The 24,478-nt window shown below is 39.0% G+C and overlaps 1 protein-coding gene across 2 annotated transcripts in view; it reads left to right on the top strand.

Moving 5' to 3' along the window:
- Positions 1–24,478, top strand: part of CTNNA3 (catenin alpha 3) — an 813,634-nt gene that overhangs the window by 3,743 nt on the left and 785,413 nt on the right. Inside the window, exons 2-5 of one of the 2 annotated variants that reach the window (XM_067552599.1) lie at positions 205–414; positions 1,768–1,866; positions 16,179–16,285; positions 22,817–23,009. In XM_067552599.1, coding sequence (XP_067408700.1) covers positions 16,184–16,285; positions 22,817–23,009 — 295 coding nt within the window. In that variant the 5' untranslated portion in view covers positions 205–414; positions 1,768–1,866; positions 16,179–16,183. Of the gene's footprint in view, positions 1–204; positions 415–1,767; positions 1,867–10,803; positions 10,904–16,178; positions 16,286–22,816; positions 23,010–24,478 lie in introns of those variants that run through there. The other variant, XM_067552600.1, reaches the window with a different exon arrangement.

The following is a 24,478-nucleotide window of genomic DNA, read 5'->3' as shown; positions in this document are numbered from 1 at the left end:
AGCAGTTTGAAAATTGAAGAGGAAAAACTGATCCAAAACCTACTGACATCAGTGGGAATCTTTCCATTGACTTCAATGGGTTTTGAATGAGGCTCTAAAAGCTTAGTGACTGTGTTTGCAGGTTTTAGATGAACTAGTCTGAGCTTTTTCAAAGAGGTATTTTCAGTAACAAGTTGTCAGTGAAGTCGGTAACTCTCGTTTCAGAAGGAGGTACCAGATGGATACTACCCTCCCCTTCACTATATTTTCCACTGTTCTCCCCTCCTATTTCCTTTTCTAATCTGTGAGACTGACAGGCGACCAAAGAAGCTGTTCATTGTCAGTGCCTCTGGAGTCAGGACTCTGCAACAAGATTTCTACAGAGAGCTGTTTTCTGGAACTCTTCTTGTTAGGGCTGGCTTCTTAATTTGAAAGGTAAGACTGAAGCTGAGTGAAAGGAATTTTCTTTATAGTGAAAGTACATTGAGTTGTGAATTGAATTATAGATGCTTAATTGAGTAGTCATCCCCTCAAATGTCTGTGGAAAAATACGGGTGAATTTTTTTCAAACTTCCAAGAAATTGAACACCTTCTTACTCGTAAACATACATTTTCATGTTGGTTCAATAAATATAAGAAATCACCATGATCTTGTCACTCGAAGCCACTAATCAAGGTTGTGCAGTGCATTCACATATTTTCCAGCTATGAAAAGCATATCAGACTATTCTACAAGAGAAGATAAGATATTGCACAAATGCTGTTCCCTTCAGTAAGGCTGCACTTATCTCCTGACACTTCACTGGAAATTGCTTCCAATGGAGGGGAGGCTTATATAGATGTAAATTTGTCAGTTTAGGATTTAAAACATTGAATTGTTGTACAAGGCAGTTTTATAAAATAATTTATACATCAGATATTTAAATACAAAAGGTGCAGTTTCTGAAATAGTAATAAGAACAGACTATTAAAAGCGAATCTGCACATTTCAGGAAACAACTACATTACTTGTACATATTAAGAAAGTTCTCCGAGTGGATTCTAGTTAAAGAGTGAGTGTCTGCACGGAAATATTTTTTCTATCATATTTTGAGTACTTTTAAAAAGACAGAGCTGCATATTCACCCTGGGTGTAAGCCACAAACTTTTATAACAGTTAAGAATTATACCTATAGACTGGCATTTAGGGAAGGAAAAAACTCTGAAAGGATTAGACTTGGACACTTTGGGTATTCTTAATTATCTGGTGGAGATTTTTAGAGGAAGGAGTGTGAAATGGCAGATTGAATGCTCCTTTTGTCATCCAGTTAATTAGTGAGGGCCCAATCCAACTCCATCCTATGGAAGGCAACAGTAATCCGCAATCATACGTGTAGCAGGATTTAGAAGTGTTGATTTATATTCAAGGCATACAAAGTTAGATAAAACATAAAATACTCTTTTTTGAAGGTAATGCTCCTTTATTTCTTAGACTCCAGAACCAAAAACAGAGAGACGAAAGCAGGGACTTTCCGAAGGTAGTCAGGCATAACTCAGCCCACCCTTGCTTTAGGCTAGGTCTTTGAAGACTGACTGCTGAAGATCCAGATTACACACTTCCCTGCAGAGCCCACTAGTTTACAAACAGGACCAGAAAACCATCTACAGTTTAAAGTGATAGCTTTTTATTTTGATCCAGTTTTTAATATACCACAGTGATCATGTGAAGAAACAAAAGAAGAAACAAGAAGTGATACTGTATCTAAAGAAAGCCTGACTGTTTTGAGCCACTTTTTGTGTTTTTTGAAGCTATTGCCTGGGTTGAAAGAGGAGCTGAAGGGCCCTTCGGAAGAAATCTGCCTGACTCAGCCAGAACATTCTTGCAGGATCCTGAAATCACATTCTGTAGTAAGATCTCTGCCATCCTTTCTAGGGGTACAGGAGGCACCCTCCCCACTTCACCCAATTAGCTGTGCTGACTAGTTATGGTGGATTATGACTCTGCTTTTACTCTGCCCCTCGTCTTCTCATTTTAGATAGCTAGCCTCCATGAGGGCACTTGCAAGGGGAAGTGCTGTGTCCTTTAAGAGGACTGTGCCCAGTTTCTGTGAAGGGTGCAAATAGGTGAGGTGTCTTGAAACCACTTCCCGCTCCTACTCCTGTACAGCCCCCAGTCAAAAATTTAAAATTAATGAAAGTGATCACCCAGGACTCCTTGGTTTCGGTTTTGTGTATGTGTGTGTGTAGGGGGAGGGTTGAATGGTTAAATTACTTGTAACTATGGTAAATGTAGTGCTTAGAGTGTAAATGTTTAAAGATTAGATTAATCTGAAGATAGATTATTCAAAACTGGCACTTGATGAAGAAGTAACCTATTGTAGTCCATGAATGTGAAACACAAGGAAATCTATTGTGAAGAGTAGCAGCTGTACCAGGAGAATGAAAAACAGTCCATTGTAATGGGTGAAAAATCATAAGAGATGAAGATATGTTTACTAAAACTGGGAATAACATCACAGTGTGAAAACTGCACCATAATATAAAGAGAAATCTGTGTGGTGAAAATTTCATAAAAAGAATATTTAAAGATGCCTCCTTCTTAGTTTCAAGTTAATGTTACATCATATGTTACTGTAGCAAGTACAAGTCGTGACTTTTGTTGAGGTGAATAATAGGCTATGTTTAGAACAAGGTCAACTTGAACTTCATTTAAACATTCTCTCTGGTCCTGGTTAGAGAGAGGAACACTTTTTTGTTTTGTTTTGTTTTAAAGATAGCAGAGTGGGGTTTGGATGCAAACATCCTCTATCTATTGTTAACAGCACAGTTCAACCAGCTAGCCAAAAACCACTTAGTACCCTAAAAAGCGAGGCACATTTGATCAGTACCCAAATCTAGTACATGAAGTGAAAAATTACAGGCCAATTCATTTAAATGGGAGTCTTTGATAGTGAAAGACTTCATGAGTACAAAAGGGGCCGGAATGTGTATCATCCCCATGTCACCCCATATTTCTTTTTCTTTGAGACAAATATTATTTAAATAGCTCAAATATTGCTACCAAAAGGTAGAGCTGGGTGAATTTTTTTGACAAATAGTTTATATGCCAAAAAATACAGTTTTGGAATGACAAACTATTTGTTAACTCTGGCTGAATTTGGCAAATGGTATTTGCTAAAAGAGATATAAAAAACAAAATTTTCATGTCAAACCATTTCATTTTGTTGTTTAATTTCAAAATGTTTCACGTCAAAATTTACCTAGATTTATTTAAAAAATAATCAAAGGCTTTGAAAAAATCAAGAAATGAAACCAACAACTTTTTTTTGTTTTAGATCAAGCAATGTTTGTTTTAGATCAAGCAATGACTCAAAATAAAATTGTTGTGTTGTTTTTAGTGAGGGGGAAAAACTGAAAAAAATTGGTTTTAGGTTGATCCAAAGTAAATAAAAAAAATATTTTTTTTGGTTTGGCCACTGAACTGAAAAATCTGTTATTTGCTAAGCTCTGCTAAAAAGTTCCTAGGCTGATAACCAATGTGCTTGTGTGCGTAGGGGAAACATGATGAATACAACTATTAAATAATTTCTTATATACATGGCTGGATGCTGTTCTCACTTCCACTGGTATATATCCAGCATAACTCCATTGACTTCAGTGCAGTCATACTGGTGTAATATTGGTGTAACTGTGGGCAGAGTTAAGTTCACAGATTCTTATGGTTATACTTCAGTGGGAGGCTTTCCTGAGTAAGGATTCCAGCATCGGGACCATGAGGTACTCTTTGGGCTCATTGGAAATGCTCTGGTCTGTTGTTCAGAAACTGACAGACAAGCTCAAAGCTAAAAACTGTAACTGGGCAGGTCATAGGATTGTCGTCTCTGATGGAATAAATACAACACAGAGACTGGTTTTCACAAATCACTGTTAACTCCTGCATTTAGGTATGCAATGTTTTGACACAAAGTCTACCTAAGGGAGAAGGCGATGTTAGCCTATTTTATTAGAATGATATAATAGAGTAGCTTTGAAATAGATGTGGGAGTATGTGAAAGTCAAACCTGAAGTTGAACATATTCCTTGGATGCTTACAGAAGAATGTATATTGAAGTGAAAAGTGGGCTTCTCAGTAGTACTTGGCTAATGGTCAGAAAAGAATCCATGGATGCCCACAACATAAAAATTTAGAATTTTTGTGACTTGCAGACTCATACTTCACCATAATTCCCAAATGAGGAAGCTGCCACTAAGCTACAAGACTGTAACTCAATGACATTTGATTGTTCAATAAACAAAAGAATATCATGATTTCAAATTGAGTTCTGGTGAACATTTCCCTCTTTAATCCATTCCCAGTTAAACTTGGGACATTGCAGGCAGAGAAAGGATGGTCCCATAGAAACATATAACAAATAGAAGAAAGGGGAAGTTGATAGTAATTAATATTAAATCAGAAATTAGGAATTATAGAAAATTGATAAAGAGGAGCAAAGGGGGACAAGGAGAAATCGATGGCCAAAGAGCTAATGACAATAAGGAGTTTTTAAATATATTAGGAACGAAAAGAATCCTGACAATGGTACTGATCCATTACTAGATGGAAATGGTAGAATTCTTAATAATGCAGAAAAGGCAGAAGTGTTCAATAAATATTTCTGTTCTCTATTGGGGGGGGGGGGGGGAATAATTATGTAGTCTCATTATATAGTAGTGGTAACATTCTTTCAATTCCACTAGCATCACTGGAGGATGTTAAACATCAGCTACTAAAGTTAGAAATTTTTTACTCAGCAAGTTCACACAACTTGCATCCAAGAGTTTTAAAAGAGCTGGCCGAGGAGCTTGCTGGACTATTAATGTTGATTTTTCAATAAGTCTTGGAGCAGTGGGGAAATTCCAGAAAACTGGAAGAAAACTAATGTGCAAATTTTTAAAAAGAGTAAACAGGATGACCCAGGTAGTTATAGGCCTGATATCCCAGGAAAATGATGATAAAGACCAGAATTATCAGACACATAGATGAATATGATTTGATGGGGAAAAGTCAACATGGATTTTGTAAAGGAAAATAATTCCTTACCAATCTACTAGAATTCTTTGAGGTGGTCAACAAGTATGTGGACAAGGGTGATCCAGTGGATATAGTGTACTCAGATTTTCAGAAAGCCTTTGACAAGGTCCCTCACGAAAGACTCTAAAGCAAAGTAAGTGGTCATGGGATAAGAGGGAAGATCCTCTCCTGGATCATAACTGTTTAAAAGATAGGGAAAAAAGGGTAGAAATAAATGGTTCATTTTCAGAATGGAGAGAGGTACATAGTGGTGTCCTTCAGGGGCCTATATGGGGATCAGTACTGTTCAACATATTTATAAATGATCTGGAAAAAGGGGTTAACAATAAGGTGGCAAAATTAGCAGATAAAACAAAACTACTCAAGATAGTTAAATCCAAAGCAGACTGTGAAGAGTTCCAAAGGGATCTCACAAAACGGGGTGACTGGGCAACAAAATGGCAGATGAAATTCAATGTTGATAAATGCAAAGTAATGCACGTTGCAAAACATAATTCCAACTGTACATATAAAATGATGGAGTCTAAATTAGCTGTTATGACTCAAGAAAGAGATCTTGGAGTCACTGTGGATAATTCTCTGAAAATATCCACTCAATGTGCAGCAGCAGTCAAAAAAGCTGTTAGAATGTTGGGAATCATTAGGAAAGGGATAGATAATAAGACAGAAAATATTGTATTGCCTCTTTATAAATCCATGGTATGCACACATCTTGAATACTGCATGCAGATCTGGTTGCCCCATCTCAAAAATGATATATTGGAATTGGAAAAGATACAGAAAAGGGCAATTAAAAGGATTAGGGGTATGGAAAAGCTTGCATATGAGGAGAGATTAATAAAACTGGGACTTTTCAATTTGGAAAAGAGATGACTAACGGGGAATATGATAGAGGTCTATAAAATTATGACTGGTGTGGAGAAAATAAATAAGGAAGTGTTATTTACTTCTTCTCACAACACAAACACTAGGGGTCACCAAAATGAAATTAATAGGTTTAAAACAAACAAAAGGAAATATTTCTTCACACAGTGCACAGTCAACTTGTGGAACTCCTTGCCAGAGGATGTTGTGAAGGCGAAGACAATAACAGGGTTCAAAAGAGAACTAGATAAGTTCGTGGAGGATAGGTCCATCATTGGCTATTAGCCAGGATAGGCAGAGATGGCTGTTTTCCAGAGGCTGGGAATGGCTATCAGGATGGATCACTTGATGATTACTTGTTCCATTCATACCCTCTGAAGCATCTGGTATTGGCCATTGTCAGAAGACAGGATACTGGGCTAGATGGACCATTGTTCTGATCCAGTATGGCCATTCTTATGTTCTAAAAACTGGCTAAGTGACAGGTCTCAAATGTAATTGTAAATAGGGAATTGTTACTGAGCAGGTGTGTTTCCAGTGGAGTACCGCAGGGATCAATTTTGTGCCCTACACTATTTAACATTTTTATCAATGACTTGGAAGAAAACATAACATCATTACTGATAAAGTTTCATATGACCCACAAATTGCAGGAACAGTAAATAATGAAGAGGGCTGGTCACTGATACACAGTGAGTTGGATTGCTTGGTAAATTGGGTGCAAAGAATGAATGTCTTTTAATATGGGTAAATGTACACATCCTGGACCAAAGAATGTCGGCCATATTTGCAGGGTGAGGGACCTTATCCTGGGAATTGGGGACTGAAAAAGATTTGGGGGTAGTGGTGGATAATCAGCTGAACATAAGCTCCCAAACTTATGCTGTGGCCAAAAGAGTGAATGCAATCCTGGGATGCATAAACGGGAATCTTGAGTAGAAGTAGGCTATTTTACTTATGTATTTTGCAATGGAATACTATGTCCAGCTTTGGTGCCCACAGTTCAGAAAGGATGTTGATAAATTGGAGAGTTTTCAGAGAAGAGTCACAAAAATGACTAAAGGATTAGAAAACATGGTCTACACTGGTGACTTAGGTTGACTTAATGCCACTTAAGTCGACTTAATTACACCTGCGTCTACACTGGCACCACTCTTAATTTGAATTAAGGTGCCTGTAAAATCGACTTAATAAGACCTCCTCCGCAAGAGGCATAGCGCCTAATTTGAATTTAAGTTGATTTAGTGTCAGTGTAGACACAACGGAACTTAATTAGAATTAATTGACCTCCGGCATGTATCCTACAATGCCCTGTTTTGACTGTTCTGGACAGTCGCGCTGTGCTGCTCAGTGGTCATGCTAGCAGGAAAAGTCCCCTCCCCTCAAGCCCCGGGAAGATTTGAATTTTAATTTCCTGTGCTGCCAGCGTGGAAAGAGTATTGTAACTGTTCTCCACATGGCTACTGCAAAGCCCAAATGCACTCCAGCATGGAGTCGACCAGAGGTCTTAGATCTCATCGGGCTGTGGGGCGAGAAGTCCGTTCTCGCTCAGCTCAGAGGCAGCAAAAGGAATCTGGACATTTATGGTAAGATATCCCAGGGCATGCTGGGGAAGGGACACCAGAGGGACGCTCAGCAGTGCTGTGTGAAGATTAAGGAGCTGCCCCAGTCTTATGAGAAAGCCAGGGAAGCTAACAGCTGCTCTGGCTCCTCGCCCAAAAAATGCAGGTTCTATGATGAGGTGCATGCAATTCTTGTTGGGGATCCCACCACGGTGCCTCCCCGCAGCATTGATACCTCCGCTAGGTCACAGTCCATGATCAACGATGAGGACTCCGTGGACGAGGAGGAGGAGGAAGTTGAGGAGAGCAGGGTACAGAAGAGCCAGGTGTCCGTTCTTCCCAAAAGTCAGGACATATTCCTGACCCCAGAGCAGTCCAGCAACACACAGGACAGCACAAATGATCCCAGGGAAGGCACTCTGGTGAGTTTTCTTTCTTATTAGCATTTCTGTCCTTGTACATTGGGTGGTTGGGGGGGGGGGGGAGCACAAAGGGGATCTCAGGCATTTTGGTGAATGATCTGGGGGGTTACCCAGGGATCAGTTTTTTTTATGTAATGAGAAATGCTACGTTTATCATCAGTTGATATGTCATATAAAATTTCATGTATGTAATCTGTTATCCGTAGAAAAACTTTTCAGGGGAGGGCTGCCTTGTTCCTCCCTCCACAGTAGGATTCTTCTCTGCAATCAAGGTAGCCAGCATCATGGCTTCATGTGTTTTAAGCATAGCCTCCCCCCTACAGGTCGTCCGCAGTTCCTCTCTGTAATAGTTTAAAATACAAGTAGAGAGAGTGAATTGTGCTACATTGTATCAAGGGAACCATTTGCAACGTTTTTAATGGTAACATTGTGTACATTGTTTCTCTGTAATCATTTGCTACATTTTTTCAGGAGATCATTATCTAAATTGTTACATTTGTTTCATTTTCTTCACTATGCTAACTGTGGCTACCTTGTTACTTTTCTTTCATTCTGTAGACACCTCGGCACTGGACTGACCCTTAACAAATGCTGTGGACAGACTGTCTCAGTTTAGGAAGAGGGGGGAAAAAAAAAGCAGAGATGACATGTTTGTGGAGCTCATGAATGCCTCAGTAGCCGCAGAGGAAGAGCTGACCTTGTCACAGAACATGGACAGGGATAGTCGGCGAGAAATGATGGATCATGATTGCAGCACCACACAGGAAATGCTGCGAATCATGTGGGACCAGGCAAACATGCTCCGGTGACTTGTGGAGCTTCAGGAGGAGCAGAGGCAGGACAGAGTCCTGCTGCAGCCCCTACATAATGCTCCTCAACCGAGGGCTTTGCCGCCCTCCCACTCCCCCAAGAGGTCTCGGAGGAGATTGTCCAGGATGCAGTACATGCTCTCATCCACCCCAGAGGAGGTGAGCAGAAAGCAGTGGTGGCCATGCTGATAGCTGGCCAGCAAGCTACCACCCCACCCCTTGATATAGTGAAATGGACAGTCCGTCCCCCCCACCTTCCCCCATGACTTGAATGTTCAGAAATAAAGTTTTGCATTATTTCCACAAGTTTCTTTATTAAATCATATCTTGTTAAGGAGGGATTTGGTGGGCACAGATATCTTGGAGGGCGGGGGGTGGGGGTGGGGGTTACCAAAGGCAAACAACATACAGGAACAGAAATCACTCCTGCATCTCATTGCAGAACCTGGTTTTTTTAAAGCTTCCCTAATGTAAAGCGCTCCGTGGTTAGCTCTCAGCATAATGCCGGCATCTGGTTGCTCATAATTGGGGGCCAGTCTTTCTGCCTCCACAGCCCAACCCTGGGGGAACCTTTCACCCTTCATTTCACACACGTTATGAAGAACACAGCAAGCAGATATCACAGAATGGAGGTACTTCTCACTCATGTCCAGCCTAGTGAGGAGACTCCTCCATCTGCCCTTTAAAGGTCCAAAGGTACATCCTACAACCAGTCTGCAACTGTTTAACCTCTTATTAAAACACTGCTTGTTACTGTCAAGGTGACTGGTGTCTGGCTTCATTAGCCAAGGGAGCAAGGGCTAAACAGGATCCCCCAGGATCACTATGGGCATTTCTACACCCCCAATCTGAATTTTTGGGTCAGGGAAGAAAGTTCCCGCCTGCATCTTAGAGAACAGCCCCAAGTTAAGAAATAAACAAGCGTCATGCACCTTCCCAGACCACCCCACATAGATGTCTGTGAAACGACCCCTGTAATCCATGCAGGACCATGGAAAAGTACCCTTTGTGGTTTATGTACTCAGTCACTAAGTGTGCAGGCACTAAGATGGGGATGTGCATCCCATCAACGGCCCCTCACAGTTTGGGAACCCCATCATGGCAAACCCCTCCACTATGTCCTGCACATTTCCCAAAGTCACTAGCCTTCGTAGCAGAAGTCTATTTATGGCACTGCACACTTGAATCACGGCAGTGCCCATTGTAGATTTACCGACTCCGAATTGATTCCCAACCGAGCGGTAACAGTCGGGGGTTGCCTGCTTCCACAGAGTGATGGCAACTCTCTTCTCCATTGTCATAGCTTGTCTCAAGCGAGTGTTCATGTGCTTCAGGATGGTGCCATCTCTGAGCACAGTTCGAGGAAAGTTGCCTTTCGCATCCTAAAGTTTTGCAGTCACTGATCATCATCTCACAGTTGCATAACGATGCGGTCCCACCAGTCTGTGCTTGTTTTCCTGCACCAGAACCTGTGCTTCACAGACTGCAGATGACTTGTTACAGCCTGCAGCAACTGGGAATTGTTCTCCTCGATGTCTTCTAGCAGGGCAGCCTCAGTGGCATTGGTGTTGTCTCTGCTTCTGCTTCTTGCTCTATTTTGAAAATAATCGATGATAAGCTGTGATGTATTTGTCACGCTCACAATTATAGTGCAGAGTTGAGCTGGCTCCATGTCTCTGCAGCAATGGCGATTGCGGGGAATAAAAAAATGGCATGAAAAAACTTTTCCTGTTTGTTTGGGGAGGGGGGAGTGGGGGGAAGAGAAAGGGTGGGGGAAGCAGTGTTGCAGCCTGGGACGATGACACTCATCTGAACAACCACTGTGGCTAGTTGCACTGTGGGATAGCTACCCATATTGCACTACTTTCTAATTTTAATTGAGGCTGGTCAGTGTGAACACAAGAGACCAGCACAAACACCGTAGTGTGTACACTCCATATCCTCTGGTTGTTCAAAATAATTTAGAAGGATTCTGTTCCATTTTTAATTATATCTGACATATTTCTACATTGGTATATAGCTTTAAGGATGCCCAACCCCCACCAGCAGCCACTGTGCCCTGTCAATCATACTGAAATACACTAGAGCACTTGTCAGGCCATCAGCTTGCAGATGCACCATGAGCCATAATTTTTGTACTGAAGTTCTAAACACCAGAAACATTGCTTAGATAATTGCTTTAGTGCCCGAATGTGGACTGTTTGTGTTCTAGGATAGGTGAGTTATGTGGTGTTATCATCGTTTAAATACAATTTGTGCTGATTTATCAGTAAGCAAAAGTCTAATGATTATATATTAGAAAGGTTAGCTGTGTTTTTTGGATACACTTTCTGTCATTACATTATTTTGTTTGAATTATGGAGTACCCATTGTACTTAGAGCTTGTCTAGCAATTATACTTTTTATTGTTGAATTTTATTTCAGGCTGCATAAAATGCTCTTGCCTTTCTTTCTTTTTTTCCCTTTCCGTTCCTTCTCTCTCTTCCTCCCCACCCCCCCTTTTTTACTGAAACACTGAACTTTGTTTATGATTGATTGATAAGAAGATATAACAAAAATTAGCAATTAGCTTAAAGTATACCATTGTGTAAGAGTGCAGGTTATTGTTTTTTGGTTCCATTGAGACAGAAATACTCTATCTCCATGACACCTGAAAGTCATGTCTAACATTCTAAGTGTTAAGAGATGTTGCACTACATTGGTGAAATTGACTACTATATAGATTAATATAGCTGAGTTCCAAGTTATAGTATCCTTGCATCAAAGTATCTTAGATATAACCAAGAGCCCTACTTTGTCCAAAGGGCATACTATAGTGGAATAGATATTTTGTTTTTATTAAACAATGGGCTGTGATCTCAGGGTTTCCATGAAATGCACACCTGGGAAAGTTGTTTGGTTGGCAAAGAGGCAATATAGCCCCAGTTACAAGCACGGCTGATTCTTCTGAAGTTACAAATATCAGAAAGTGTCTTAGATGTTTTCCCTGATTGCCTCTATACTTTCCTCTTTATTACGTTAGTCTTTATTGCCTTGATATGTTTCTCATCCACAAGTATACTGATAATTAATATAAAAATAAATGATAATAGTGAAAACATAGAATGTTATGAATACATCTGTGGGTCACAGCTGAGGAGTCAAAATAGTTTGTAAACAATACTGTAAAAATTGAGAAAGAGGCATTAAAATACTACAAAAGAATACTACTTTTCAGAAACATTGACGTCTTAACCTGTTGTTTTACTATAGCTAAGAATATATGATTGAGATTTTCAGAGCTGTGCCAGGGATTTTGCCACACATTTTCACAATATAAGGTTCTGATCTAGAGCCACTGAAGTCAGTGGAAGGACTACTATTGTGTTAATAGAGGTTTAATCTGGCCCTAAGCAATCAATAAGTATGCCTGTTTATTAGACAAACTGGTGGTAGCAAGGGGTTGCCACAACAAGTAGAGGTGGTCATGATCTTCAAAACTTGAGTCTGGTTGGTAACACAACCTAAATTTAAGACTGTTCAAAACTAAGGTTTTGGATCAAGCTAATCTTCAATAAGATGAGAACAAGTGGTGACGTAATAAAATTGGAATATTTATAACTGTCTCCAACCTGTTAAGGAATATGTAAAATATGAAGACGCGCCTTCTTTCACTTTGCGTATTTGTTAGAGGAGGGTAAGTGCAAAGGGGGCTGCAGCTTGCTGTTAAACAGGCAAGAAGTAAGTGATTTTTATTTCTGTATTTTTGAGTTAAGCAGTGTTGCCACATTTTTACTGAATTAAAGTGACTCCACTAGGAACAACTTAATTCTTGAGTATGTTTAAAGAGAAAATAAACGAAAAAAAAATCTGGTCATTTCTTTAAACTGACAATAGACGTATGAGGTGCTTCCCTTTGCAACTGATATGCAGACTTGCCACGAAAGAACTCAGAGCAAAATTAACACCATCTATTTACAATAGTTGTGGTGATCTTCAGGTTGGATTTACAATTCTGGGAAACCAACCTTGGAATTAGTTTAAAAGATGGAAAGCAAAAACCAAGGGCATTGTGCATAATAAAAAGTGCATCATAAATGTGCATAATAAAAAGTGGGTCATTTTAAAAAAATTAAAATGCTGTTGAAATTTTGCCTAGACACTTCAGAAAACCAGGTCACTGACCAAAAAACAAACAAAAATCCTGCTGAATTGAAGTAGGTTGAAGAAAACAAGTCTCTCAAGGGTGTGAAATTAATACCATCTCCTGATGCTAAAATATCAGTAGGATCTGGTTCTGCGGTCAGTGATAGGAACCGATTGACTTCAATGGCCAGGCTGAACCAAGGGCTTCACTTCTATACAAAGCCAATCTTGTTTATTTATCATGGAGTGGCAGTTTAAGGAGCATTAAATAGGAGTCAAATGTAGGTTCAGACTGGAATCTAATTCAGAAGTGGACATGCATGGCTGGCTAGCTGATAATAGGTTTCTGGAAGCCATGAATTCATTGGTGCTGATATGAAAGCTAATTCTAATATGTCAAAAAGTACCTTGCATTAATATTTACAACTTGTGTGAGATGTCCTAATGCAAAATGAATGGGTGGCTCTCTGAATGTGAAGGGAAATAGGCTTTTCCAGGTTCCTGTTAGATTTCTTGCAAATATTGACATATATAATCCTAATTTAGCAGTAGTGTATAACCTACCTGCATGCTAGGCAATTTTTGAGGTTTTGTATTTCTTATTTATATTGTGGGAAAACCTTTTTGAGCATTAGTGCCCCAAAATAAAAAGTCAGGTGCTGGCTGTCAACCTTTATGGATGTCCATTGTATCTTTACCTTTGTCCACCTTGGCTTGTGATGGCCCCTTCTTTAACATTGGACGTCCACTCTGGGGCTAGAGCATTATGAACTTGGATATTTTTTTTCAATACACAAAGAGCAAACAGATATTGCAGTCAGAGTGACCTTTTATTATAGATTTAACAGCAGCAGAACAAGAAATAACAAAAGTAAAGTCTCAGTGAGCGTGTACAGAGTGGGTGTCTCCTCTGATAGTCTGAACTAAACTCTGAAAACAAGATGGTTTCTGATATCTGTGCAGAGAAAGAGTGCTTAGAAATATAAAGGTGCACTACATACATCAAAAGGTATATCAGTCTCTCCCAGACTATGGAAGTCTATTCGAGGATGTGCCACTAGAACAGGAATCATATGTTATTTCAAGCATTCATGACTTAGGTTCACTATCATTGTACTAACCCATTTTGTTCCCTTGCTTTCTCCACTCTACTTTGTCATGGTAAAGACTATAAAATGCCTAGTGTATGAGAATAGGGAGAAAGCTTATACATAATTTCTCTCCTGCTGAATTGTCCTTGTTTTTAAAAATGAAAAAATAGTTATTTAAAATATATTGTAAGTGTTTTTGTTCAAAAGTAAATGTTAATGAGAGGTTAAAATCACTGACACAGTGAATAACTATGCAATAAAATGGGGATCATCTGAATTATACTGTTTTTCAGCATATACAGTGCAGCCAATTTCAAGTTTATGGAGATGAAAAAACTGATAAACTGAGATGAAAAGGGGATAAGAAGAAAACCTCAGAGAAGCTAGAAGTGTGGATGCAATAAATTGTTCTTTGTGCCGCTTTTGTAGTCTTTGAAGATTGTCATTAGTTTTGTTAAGTTTTCAAATAGTAGAAATGAACCAAAAATGTGGGGCACCAATGTAACTTTAATGGAATGATAAAAAAGAGTCCCACCAGAACGGAGGAATAACCTGATTCTTCTGCAAATTATTTGAACAAAGCGCCACCATCAATGGTGGTTGTCTATTGTTCTGTATTGAATTAATCCATCTTTTCAATTATGTAAATTGTGACAGTGATAAGGATGCAAATAAAGAAATAGATTTAATAATTTAACAAAGCCACTAGGTAAAGTGGTGTCCTCAGGACAATGTTAATGTGAAATCCTGGTTTTTGTCATTCTTATGTCTGTCATGCTAAAACCAGTTTTGCTGCTAAATTAAAGTCCAGGACTGAAATCTTGGCTCCATTTGACTCAATGGCAAAACTTCCATTGACTTTTATAGGGCCTGGATGTCATTCTAGATGTAGAGTCCCTGGAGGGTTGCCAGGAGGTTCCAACTAGCACAATCTTTCATGCTTTGATGGTGTGCTGTTTGGGTCAGGGAACATTTTTTTGTTCTGTGTTTGCCTGGCACCCTGGGGTCCTGATCCAGGACTAGAGCTCCTAATTGCTATGGTAGTATAAATAATAAAATTATACTGGGGGGAAACAACAGTTGATGTTTTAATGCTGATGATCATGTCAACAACTGTCTTGACAGGTTCTAACTCCCACAGGAAGTAGCCTTCTCCATTGTATAGTAAGAACTAATGTTCTCCCCATTTTCTCTTAGAGGCCACTTTATAACCTGAGGTTCAGTACAGTTGTTACCCCCTGTTTTAGGCTACTCAAGGAGGGCACTTAAACATGTATTTGATTTTAAGCATATGCTTAAATCCCACTATAGTCAATGGGATTTCAACATCTGTTTAAAGTTAAGAATGTGCTCAAGAGCTTTCCTGAATTGGGGCCTGCTAGCAGACCCAAAGTGTGGTAATAATTCTATATGATGCATGCTGTGTTGTATCTTTATGTATAATGGTGTTGCAGCATTCAAATCACATAACCCAATTTCTTGTTTTAAGGCTTCCTCAGGATTTTTTTGTGTGCAACACTAAAGTACTTGGATTTGTTTAAAAATCTATCATCTTTGCTACAAGTGTTAAACAAAAAGATAGGCAGTTTTCTTTGGTCAGGAATTGTACTATAAAGGCTTCTTCACACTTACCATCTGCTCATATACAATTGAATATACTAGAACCTATGATTAGCTACAAATGTGATAGACTTGTAATTAAATAGTAAATTTGCTGCATGTGTAACTTTTACTCAGAATGGTGCAACCATAAATTGCCTCTAACCTTAACTCTTCAATCATCATTACCAATATGACCTAAGCTAATATTACACAGGGAGGGAAATATGAACAACTAACACGTTAGTTAACAAATTTTTCACTAGAAACCCTGAGCCTACTGTCGCATATTAAATCAGCGCTAGGTTCACCACAAGGTGACAATGTATCTCCCTAGCCTCTATAACCACAGTATCTTACTACTGAAACATGCAGCAGCAGTTGTAATAAGTCCTGTTTTTAAAAGACAGGTATCCATTCCTCCTGTATTAGAAGCCTTTATTGGTTAAATATACTTTGCTGCACTGTGTTTAATGTGAACTTAAAGCAATGAAAAGTTTAATGTGTTTTCTAACTGCTAATCTATGATTTGTTAAGAATATTATGATGACACACATACTGTAGTAGCCTAGGGCCTGATCCTTGTTCGACTTATCCAGCTACCTCAGTCCATGCCAGTATGAGTCCTGCTGTCCCACTTGTTGTTATTTAATGTTGTAACTTTGTTTTGTACACAGGTGAAATGTCAGCAGCAGTGCCAAATGTTACATTGAAAATTGATCCTCAGGATCTTCAGATCCAGACATTTACAGTGGAGAAGTTGTTGGAACCATTGATAATTCAGGTATTTTAGCACTGCAAAAATATTATGGACATCCATAAGAGGAGAGAGACAAGAGGGAGGAATTTACTTTACTTTAGACCTACCTAATGATGGAAAACTGTATCTGGGTTTTCTGTACTTGTGAATATGCAACACTCATTCAGGAATAGTGCAATTCACTTAGCCTCCTCTATTATCACAAATGCAGCACATTTTATTGTACCTTCTATAATCTGTTCCACCTAGACCCTTATACAATGTTACCCAACGAATGTGTAAATGCAGAAGGGGGTGAACAGATTACAAGTGGAGCTCCAGTATATAAAATGTTGCATGGAAGGAAGGAATTGAGGGTCTGTTGCAGTTGATGGACAGAGGGGGAAAGGAAGGGCCTTGATATGTAGATAAGTGTAGCTATCTGAACCTTAAAGGGTTAAATTCTGTGCCATGTTTTGTTTTAGATTAACCAGTTTGACAGTCCCTAATATCAATGCCATTTAATTATTGTATATTGTACAATCATTATTTAAATTGATTGTTTCTGTTGACAAAAAAGAAAACTTAGACCCAATGATTAAACAAAACTCCAGCAAATCTATAAATTGAGCCTGTTAAGAGTAAGCGGAGTTGCACTATAAAATCTAGGGTTATTCCAAAAGTATTCACAACTTAAATATGTAGTGCTTAAAGAGAAAATCTTTATCATACACAACTGAGTTTACACATAGACACAAAATGTCTTTTTCTATTTGTGACCCATCCCGTGCCCAGGGTAGCCACCTGAAAATGCCAAGGTCAGTGTAGTCTGCAAATGGAGAGCAGATTCTCCCAGCACTAGTGGGTGGCACTGAAGCCAGACTTCCCAACCAGCCACTAACTGCGCTTCTGAATCCCCACAGAAGCCAGTATACAAATACACACAGCCCCCTTTACTGCATTTCAGATTCTGGCTCCCAATTAGCCACTAGGTCCAGTAAAGAGACCAGTTATTTAAACTCTATGCTCTTTACTAAAAAGGTTCCCTCTGACCTCAAAGGGTCAGCCACCGTACCAGATCAATATAAGTTTGGATCTTACCCAAAATATTACGCTGCCAGCCAATCCTTTAGTGACTAAACTAAAGGTTTATTGTAAAGAGAAAGCAATAAACCATAAGAGAAATGTTAAAGGATTAGAGCAATCAGATACATACAAATGATTTGAAAGTCCATATACATCAGGTCTCTAGAAGAATTGTGGAGTTTGCAGGCTTGTACAGTTCCTCTGGCACACATCCAGTATCTGGATGGGTGTTGGTCCTTCGGTTCAGTTGCAAGTGAATTGATCCAGAGGTAGGTATGTGTCTGTAGTTGAACAGGAACAAAAGACAAAATGGATTCTGTGGCTCAGCCTTATATACCCCCTGGCCTTGGTCATGCTGTCTTGTGGAATATTACAAGAACTAAAATGGAGTCCAGAGTCACATGGGCCAATCCTGGTAACTCTTCAGGTATGCCTTTAGTTTCTTCCTGGGCCCCTTGCATTCGTGAGTGTCTTAATGGGCCATTAAGCCGGCTATTGTTCTGTGGCTATTGTTCTGCAGCTATTGTTCTGCCGCCACTCTGTCTCAAACTGACATACAGAAATATCAAATACATTTATAACTTCCATTTCACTTATAATACATGAACATAAGCATCATCATCTTACTCAGCACATTACATCCTTTCTAACAGTACCTGACATGGCATATCTTACATGAATCGTTATGATTTTGACATATTGATGTTAAACCATATGTTAAATGCTCCTCCCCATCTAACCAGCATGACACTATTTTACACCTATGCAATGGAAAACACTTTGATGAAAAAAACCTAGACAGAATTGCAATAGAATGATTATGCATGTTTAAAAAAAAAAGCATTTGTACTATAGCAGTCCATTAACAGTAGTCCTTTTTATAGGGCTAAGAATAAGAAATGCATCCTCTTCTCTGAATCCTAAACTATTTTTGGAATTCTTTTTCTTTCTTTACTTGATGCATAGATGTAGCAGCATTGTTTCTTGTAACAGAGTAGCTTGTCCCTATAAGAGCTAGAGGACTAAGATCAGCCAGCAACAGAGGTTGCTGGAAGTGAGTTGGCTTGAGAAGAGGAAACCTGAGAATTGAGGATGAGACTGTAGGCAGGAAAAGTCTCAGAGTGACCTGATAATAAGGTAAATGAATGGATTTGACATCTTGAATGTTTGTTAGTTTAATAAACCAGAACCTGAGAAGGGGTGTGAATGGACAAAAAGGTTGAGAGGTATTGAAGAAGCGCCTTGAAGGGGGAAACTGAGGCATGGGGCTGCTTGCCGGGCTGTCTTGAAGCAGGCCATGAGGGTGTGTGCAAGAGACAGCCACCTGATGACACTTCTAATCAGTTAGTTACATGTAGCACAGCCATGTCAGCACATCACTTTCTTTCAAAATTTGTGTCACCACTGCGGAGCAAATTGCTTGTCACAGCCCTATACTGTTCATTTATTATTCTGCTCCTGCTGACTTTGTTAAAACAATGTTCCTTCCCTTAGGGCCTGATCTATAGCCTGTTGAATTCAATGAAAGACCTACCCCCCATTGACTTCAACACTGATCATGCCTTCATACTCTAGTCAAACTGAATTATTGTATATTGGTACTTAAAAATGTTCGTAATTGGGTTACAGCCCTTTGAGGTGCCAGTTGTCTTCAAAGGCAGTTGAGGTTGCTCAGCACCTCAGAGGATCCAAACCTTTGTCCCTGGAAGTAAAAATGCCCTCATGTTCATTGAAATAGAAACAACTTGTTGAATGTATTGGTGCAGATCACTTGTAGTGACTCCAGTTGTGGTGGAAGTGTGTGCCTGAGTAAAGGTAAAGGTTGTGAGGTGGATCCTGCACAGAACACAGAACAGAAACAAATAGATTCTTTTCTAGATGACTCTACAATAGTTTCCTTTGGGCAGCTCCTCTGAAAGTAGTATCCTGCAGTCAATGCAGAGATTGACCACAAGCTGACCAGGCCGTTCAAAATAACACATTCTTGAAGTCACCAATAATGAATGAATAAATAAAATAAAATAAGAATTCAGTTAAGGCTTTTGATTCTATCTGAAGTTAATATCTTCCAGTAGAAATTCCAGATCTACAACATTAATCTTTAAAGAAAAAGTTTTGAAAAATTGTTATTTCATTATAGTTCATATTTGTTATTAATCTCTCTCCATTTATTCCTTAGTAGAGCTTCCGTTGTTTTGTTAGATTCCTTAAAGTATTGAGTGCAGAATGTCCTACAGTTCCAGGTTACTAATTACCTTTACGTATAATTGCTGCAGTAATTGATAGTGACTTAAGTCATTGTATGACTTCCAGATTCATTTGTTCATGAATCTTTAGCCTGTTCTTTTAATAATTTCCTTATTCTTCACTTTAAATCTTGATTTATCTTTAATCTAAAACTTTTTCCCTAGCATGTAGATAGGGAATTGTGCATAGATGCCCAGCCTCTGGTACATTTCAATCATCCAGTTCCATTTACTCTGTGTGATAGATGCAACTGTTAAAGTTATCTGCAATAACTTCCTCCAGTGCATTAGACAATCTTGTCCTCGGTAATTACATTTTTATTATTGTAATTATATGCATATGCACTTTATTGCTTTAAAAAGTCCTGACTTGGCAATGTAATGAAAAAAAAGTTGATGGTTTTATGCAGAGTTGCATTTTTTGTTATCTTTTTACTTGCTTCTCTTTATTGCATGATCTGAGAAGGTTGGCCACATTGCTAGAGTCAGTCTGTGAAGGTGGTCCAACCTACATCGTATCTGAGCCTTTGTGATTTTGTAGGTAAGAGCTCAGATGATGTGTTGCATTTTTTGCCTCTCTAATTCACAAGCACTATAAAGTTTGACTGTATTGTCAGATTTAATAGGCTGATGGACTAGAAGAAATATTTTATACAGGCTTTTTAGGTTATAAAGGTGGCTGAATCATAAAGCTGGGATGCACCCGTAGTGAAATTCCATTTGTAAACTACCCAAGCAGGCTTCATAATAATAAATAACTTTGTTGAAAAACATATGTAGCGCCAAAGGCAACATTGATTTCAAGTAGTCACTGACCTATATGGTCAGAGCTCAAACTGAACCAGTATTGCATTCTTATTATTTGGCTTATAGGCATTAATGGGATTGTGGGTGTACAATCCATAACCCCCCCCTGAAATCTGGGGTTTGGAAAGGATGTTTGCAAAATTCTTCTATTTTTTCAGTGCAGTTGAGGTCGAGTGGCTTGTCTTTGTTCTCTGTCCCAAAATTCCAAATGAATGAGGCAGGGCCAAGACTTCCTTGTTTTAAGGACTGGCTATGGAAATGCTTTCCTGAGGCTGGCTGTTGAAATCCTTCTGTTAGGCATTGATCCAGCATAGCACGTAAGCATGTGAACTTCTGAATAAAAGCCTGCATAACACTGGATGAGGTTCTTGATCAGGAGATGGAGTTGAATGGAGACACACACAGGGATGGATTTCAGTGGCAGGCTGAAATTTTGTTAGCTTAACTGGAGTGGGGGTGCCTCCACCCTGCCTCCCTCAACTCTCATATACCAGGCATTTAGGTGGGTCCAGTGCACTAGATTATAGGGCTCCCACTATATAACCCAAACTGTGAGTAGACCCTCCCTGCCCTATCCCTAGGATTCAGCTCACTCTTCTGAGTAATTTCATTCTCCTCCCTATATAGGGAACAAAGGGTACCAAAGGTCTGTGAAGATGTCAGGGCTCCCTTTCTTTCATAGGCACAAGGTCCACTAGTGAAATATCAGGTCTCTCTTTACCTCTGGGCATGGCCCTTCTCTGCAATGAACACTGGCCTCAAGTTATGACAAGCTAAACAATCCCGCCAGTTACTAATGGTATTTTCTAAGTCCTATTCCTAATAACTGAACTATGTCTCATAGATGCTGGAAGGAAGGTGACAAAACTAGGTCTCTGCCAGTTTGGCCCTAATGGGAAAAATTCCTTCCTGACCTCAAACAAGCAATCAGTCAAACCTGCAGCATCCTAAAAACACAGCTCCTATACTACAAATGGAGGCAGGAAGGGTGGGGCATTAGCAATGAAACAAGAGGCTCCAAAGACCTAGGCAACTGTTTAAAGGGCCAGTTAGCTCCCCCATCTCCCCTTGGCTGCCCAATGGGAGGCAGAGAACCTTTGGAGAAGGAGGGGCCAGTCCCTGCCTCCTGGGCATCTGCTCTCCCCACCCTAAGTCTGCCTTCCACACAGCTGTCCAATCAAGTTTTCTGTCCAGTGAGGTGGATGGGTGGGTGATGTTCTCCTTATTAGACATCCTTTGACATATCATATTAAACAACAAGTACTGTAGTTGCCTGAATTCCATGAGTATGCCTATTGGGATAGGATATTTGTATGCTCCTTTTGCCTTACTTGTGCAATCATTCTGCCAACTACCCTAATGCACAAAGAAACAATCTGATTTCAGATGACTGGAATGCCATTTAATACACGTGAAGTAATTATATACATATAAAAATGTACTAATTGAGCTCAGAGATTAGATCTGTACTTGAATTTTAAACTATACTAAAGACATGCTAGCACAACATAAAGAACTAGAAGAATAATAAAGAATTTAAAACTTCATTAGTGAAAATAAAATATCTTTTGATATTTCTTAAATTGACAATATTTCTCTTTTAAAAAAATCTCTTTAGAATGCACTTTTAGTGTGAAAGCCTTAGTAATGCATCAAAAAATACTTTGTTAGAAAAATTTCTGTTGGAGTGTGGAGGTTGTGTTCAATAGCTGAGGACTGTAGAGTGGGAAGCTACATAAAAATAGCTTGCTTATACTTGTTAAAATGCATGATTAAAAACTTAGGATGATGACACTCTAATATAGATTCCAAACAAACATTATGCACAATGTCAATGATTTGCAAAAACATTAAATTCTTTTGGGCTAAATCCCGTCTCTGGTATTCTGCCCAGCAATAGGGGAAGAATTTGGGAAGAGATGGGTCTGCACCTCTGGCATGCTGTGGAGACTCCTTGTGTCTCTACTTGTGAGATCATAGGAAGAGTAGCCAAAAGGAGGTGTGGGAACAGTGGAGGTGTAATTCTGAGAGTTATATTTCCTGCTGTTACTGAGGATTTTGTAAATACATTTAATTTTTATGTCATTATAATATTTTATAGGAAACAGTGCAAGGATTTTAAAACAGAGGTAATATAATGGGTCAGATTGGCAACAATGAGGATTCTACCTGCTTTGTTTTGAAGGCTATGAAATGAAGGTCATATATCTAGGAGAATTTCAAGTCAGACTCTGAGATGATAAAAATATTGACCAGTCTGACACTATCTTATTGTGTTTGGCTCTGTGTTTTTGAAGCATCTGCAGTTCTATTGCTCATTCCCAGGGGTGTTCATTATTCTGTCATTAATTTTAAATAATTTTAAGCAGCATTTGTCTATTTGCTGCAGAACTTAAGACACCATCACTTATTTATTTATGTATCTTTACATTTTTAGGTTACTACATTAGTGAATTGTCCACAGACTCCTTCTAATAAGAAAAAAGGATGTTCCAAAAGAGCCCATGTCCTCCTAGCTACTGTGGAAAAAGCCACTTGGAACCTATTGGACAAAGGGGAGAAAATTGCTAAGGATGCCATTGTATTTAAGGAGGAAATTAATGTAGCGCTGAATGATGTTCGTAAAGAAAGTAAGTACAATACCCACTGTGAAGAATAAACCAGGTGCCTTAAGGAATTCAGTTATACATATCATTTTTGTTACTGTGTCTATCTGAAAATGCAAGCTGTCTTTCCCATTTACTGAAGTTTGTTCTTAAAATATGAAGTATATCATCGTGGTGAAATAATGTCCTTGGTTCTTGTTTGGTTTTGTCTGCTATGAGATTAGTTTAGCACTCACCTGGCTGAAGATTATCCAGTAGACGTATTTGTAGATACTGCACAATTGAAGATGTCAGTTTTAAAAAAATCTAATTTAAAAAGGGGAAAGATTTCTACAAAGTCAGTACTTTAAACATGTTTTACAGTTTAATAGAAATTCTGTAGTCTTAATATAATGCCATTAGTCTTTAATACACTGACATTTTATCTGATCAAATACAGTAATGTTGCCCCTCTTTGACCTGAGTCATTTTGGGGCCCTGGGCATGTTCCAGACGGGAGCAGAAATTGGTCATAGTCAAGTATTTCTTTGATGCAGTTTTGTTTATTTATAAAGAAAGTACAAAGTCCTGTGCCTCTGAATCAAATAGCAGAAAACAGATTCTTTTCCCCGCAGCATCAAGAACACAACTTTCACCCTGCACCCCTGACTCAAAAACCTCTCCAGATGTTTCTTCCAGGATTAAACACCATGCATTCAGTTGCTCCTTCCAGTTATCTGTTTGTGTCTCAAGCCTGATCTATACTAGAAAATTAGGTTGGTATTCACACCCCAAAGCAATGCAGTTAAATCAACATAACCTCGGATGTAGTCAGTGCTAGGTCAACAGGAGAATTATCCTCTGGTTGCTGTAGGTAGTGCCTTCCTTGAAGGGCTACAGCAGCCTAGTTGCACTGCTGTAGTGGTGGTTTATGTCTAGACATACCCCCAGTCTCTCCTAGATTTTGTCTGTTCTGCATTCCCACGCACCTTGCACCCTTACCCACCCCCCCAATACTCAGCAAAAGCTCCTGGGCAGATTCATGTACTCATTTTGTTTTAGGTAATTGAAGAGTGAATTCACACCTATCACTAAGGTTTTAACTCAACCCATAACTAGGTTTTATCCACCTGACAACATTAATTAATTTTGTTGGCTGGCATTTTCAAAGACACAGAAGGAATTGGGTGCCTAACAGCCATTTGTGCCTTGGAAAATCTCCTCTGCTATTTTTATCACTAACTTTTATAAAACAAACAAAAAATACTTGTTTCACCAATGTCGTTGCTGTGTAAGTCATGCATATTTTACCTTTCTTGGTTATGTAGTTAATTGAAATGAACATGTGATCTTACAGCTTGCTTAAAATAATGTCAAAGATGGTCATGCTTTGATCAGATTGAATCTGGTTAAATTAATAGAGATTGATATGAGGAACTAATTCTTCTTTGTCATCTTACCTGGAAGAAAATAATTATATAGCTCACTCTGATGTTTGTTTACTCTTTTGGTCT

The sequence above is a fragment of the Emydura macquarii genome, unplaced genomic scaffold, assembly GCF_026122565.2.
Source record: "Emydura macquarii macquarii isolate MOO-44397 ecotype Brisbane River unplaced genomic scaffold, CSIRO-AGI_Emac_v2 contig_1390, whole genome shotgun sequence".
Classification (NCBI taxonomy): Eukaryota; Metazoa; Chordata; order Testudines; family Chelidae; genus Emydura; species Emydura macquarii.
The sequence above is the reverse complement of the archived record's forward strand: the minus strand, read 5'-3'. Positions and strand labels throughout refer to the sequence as shown.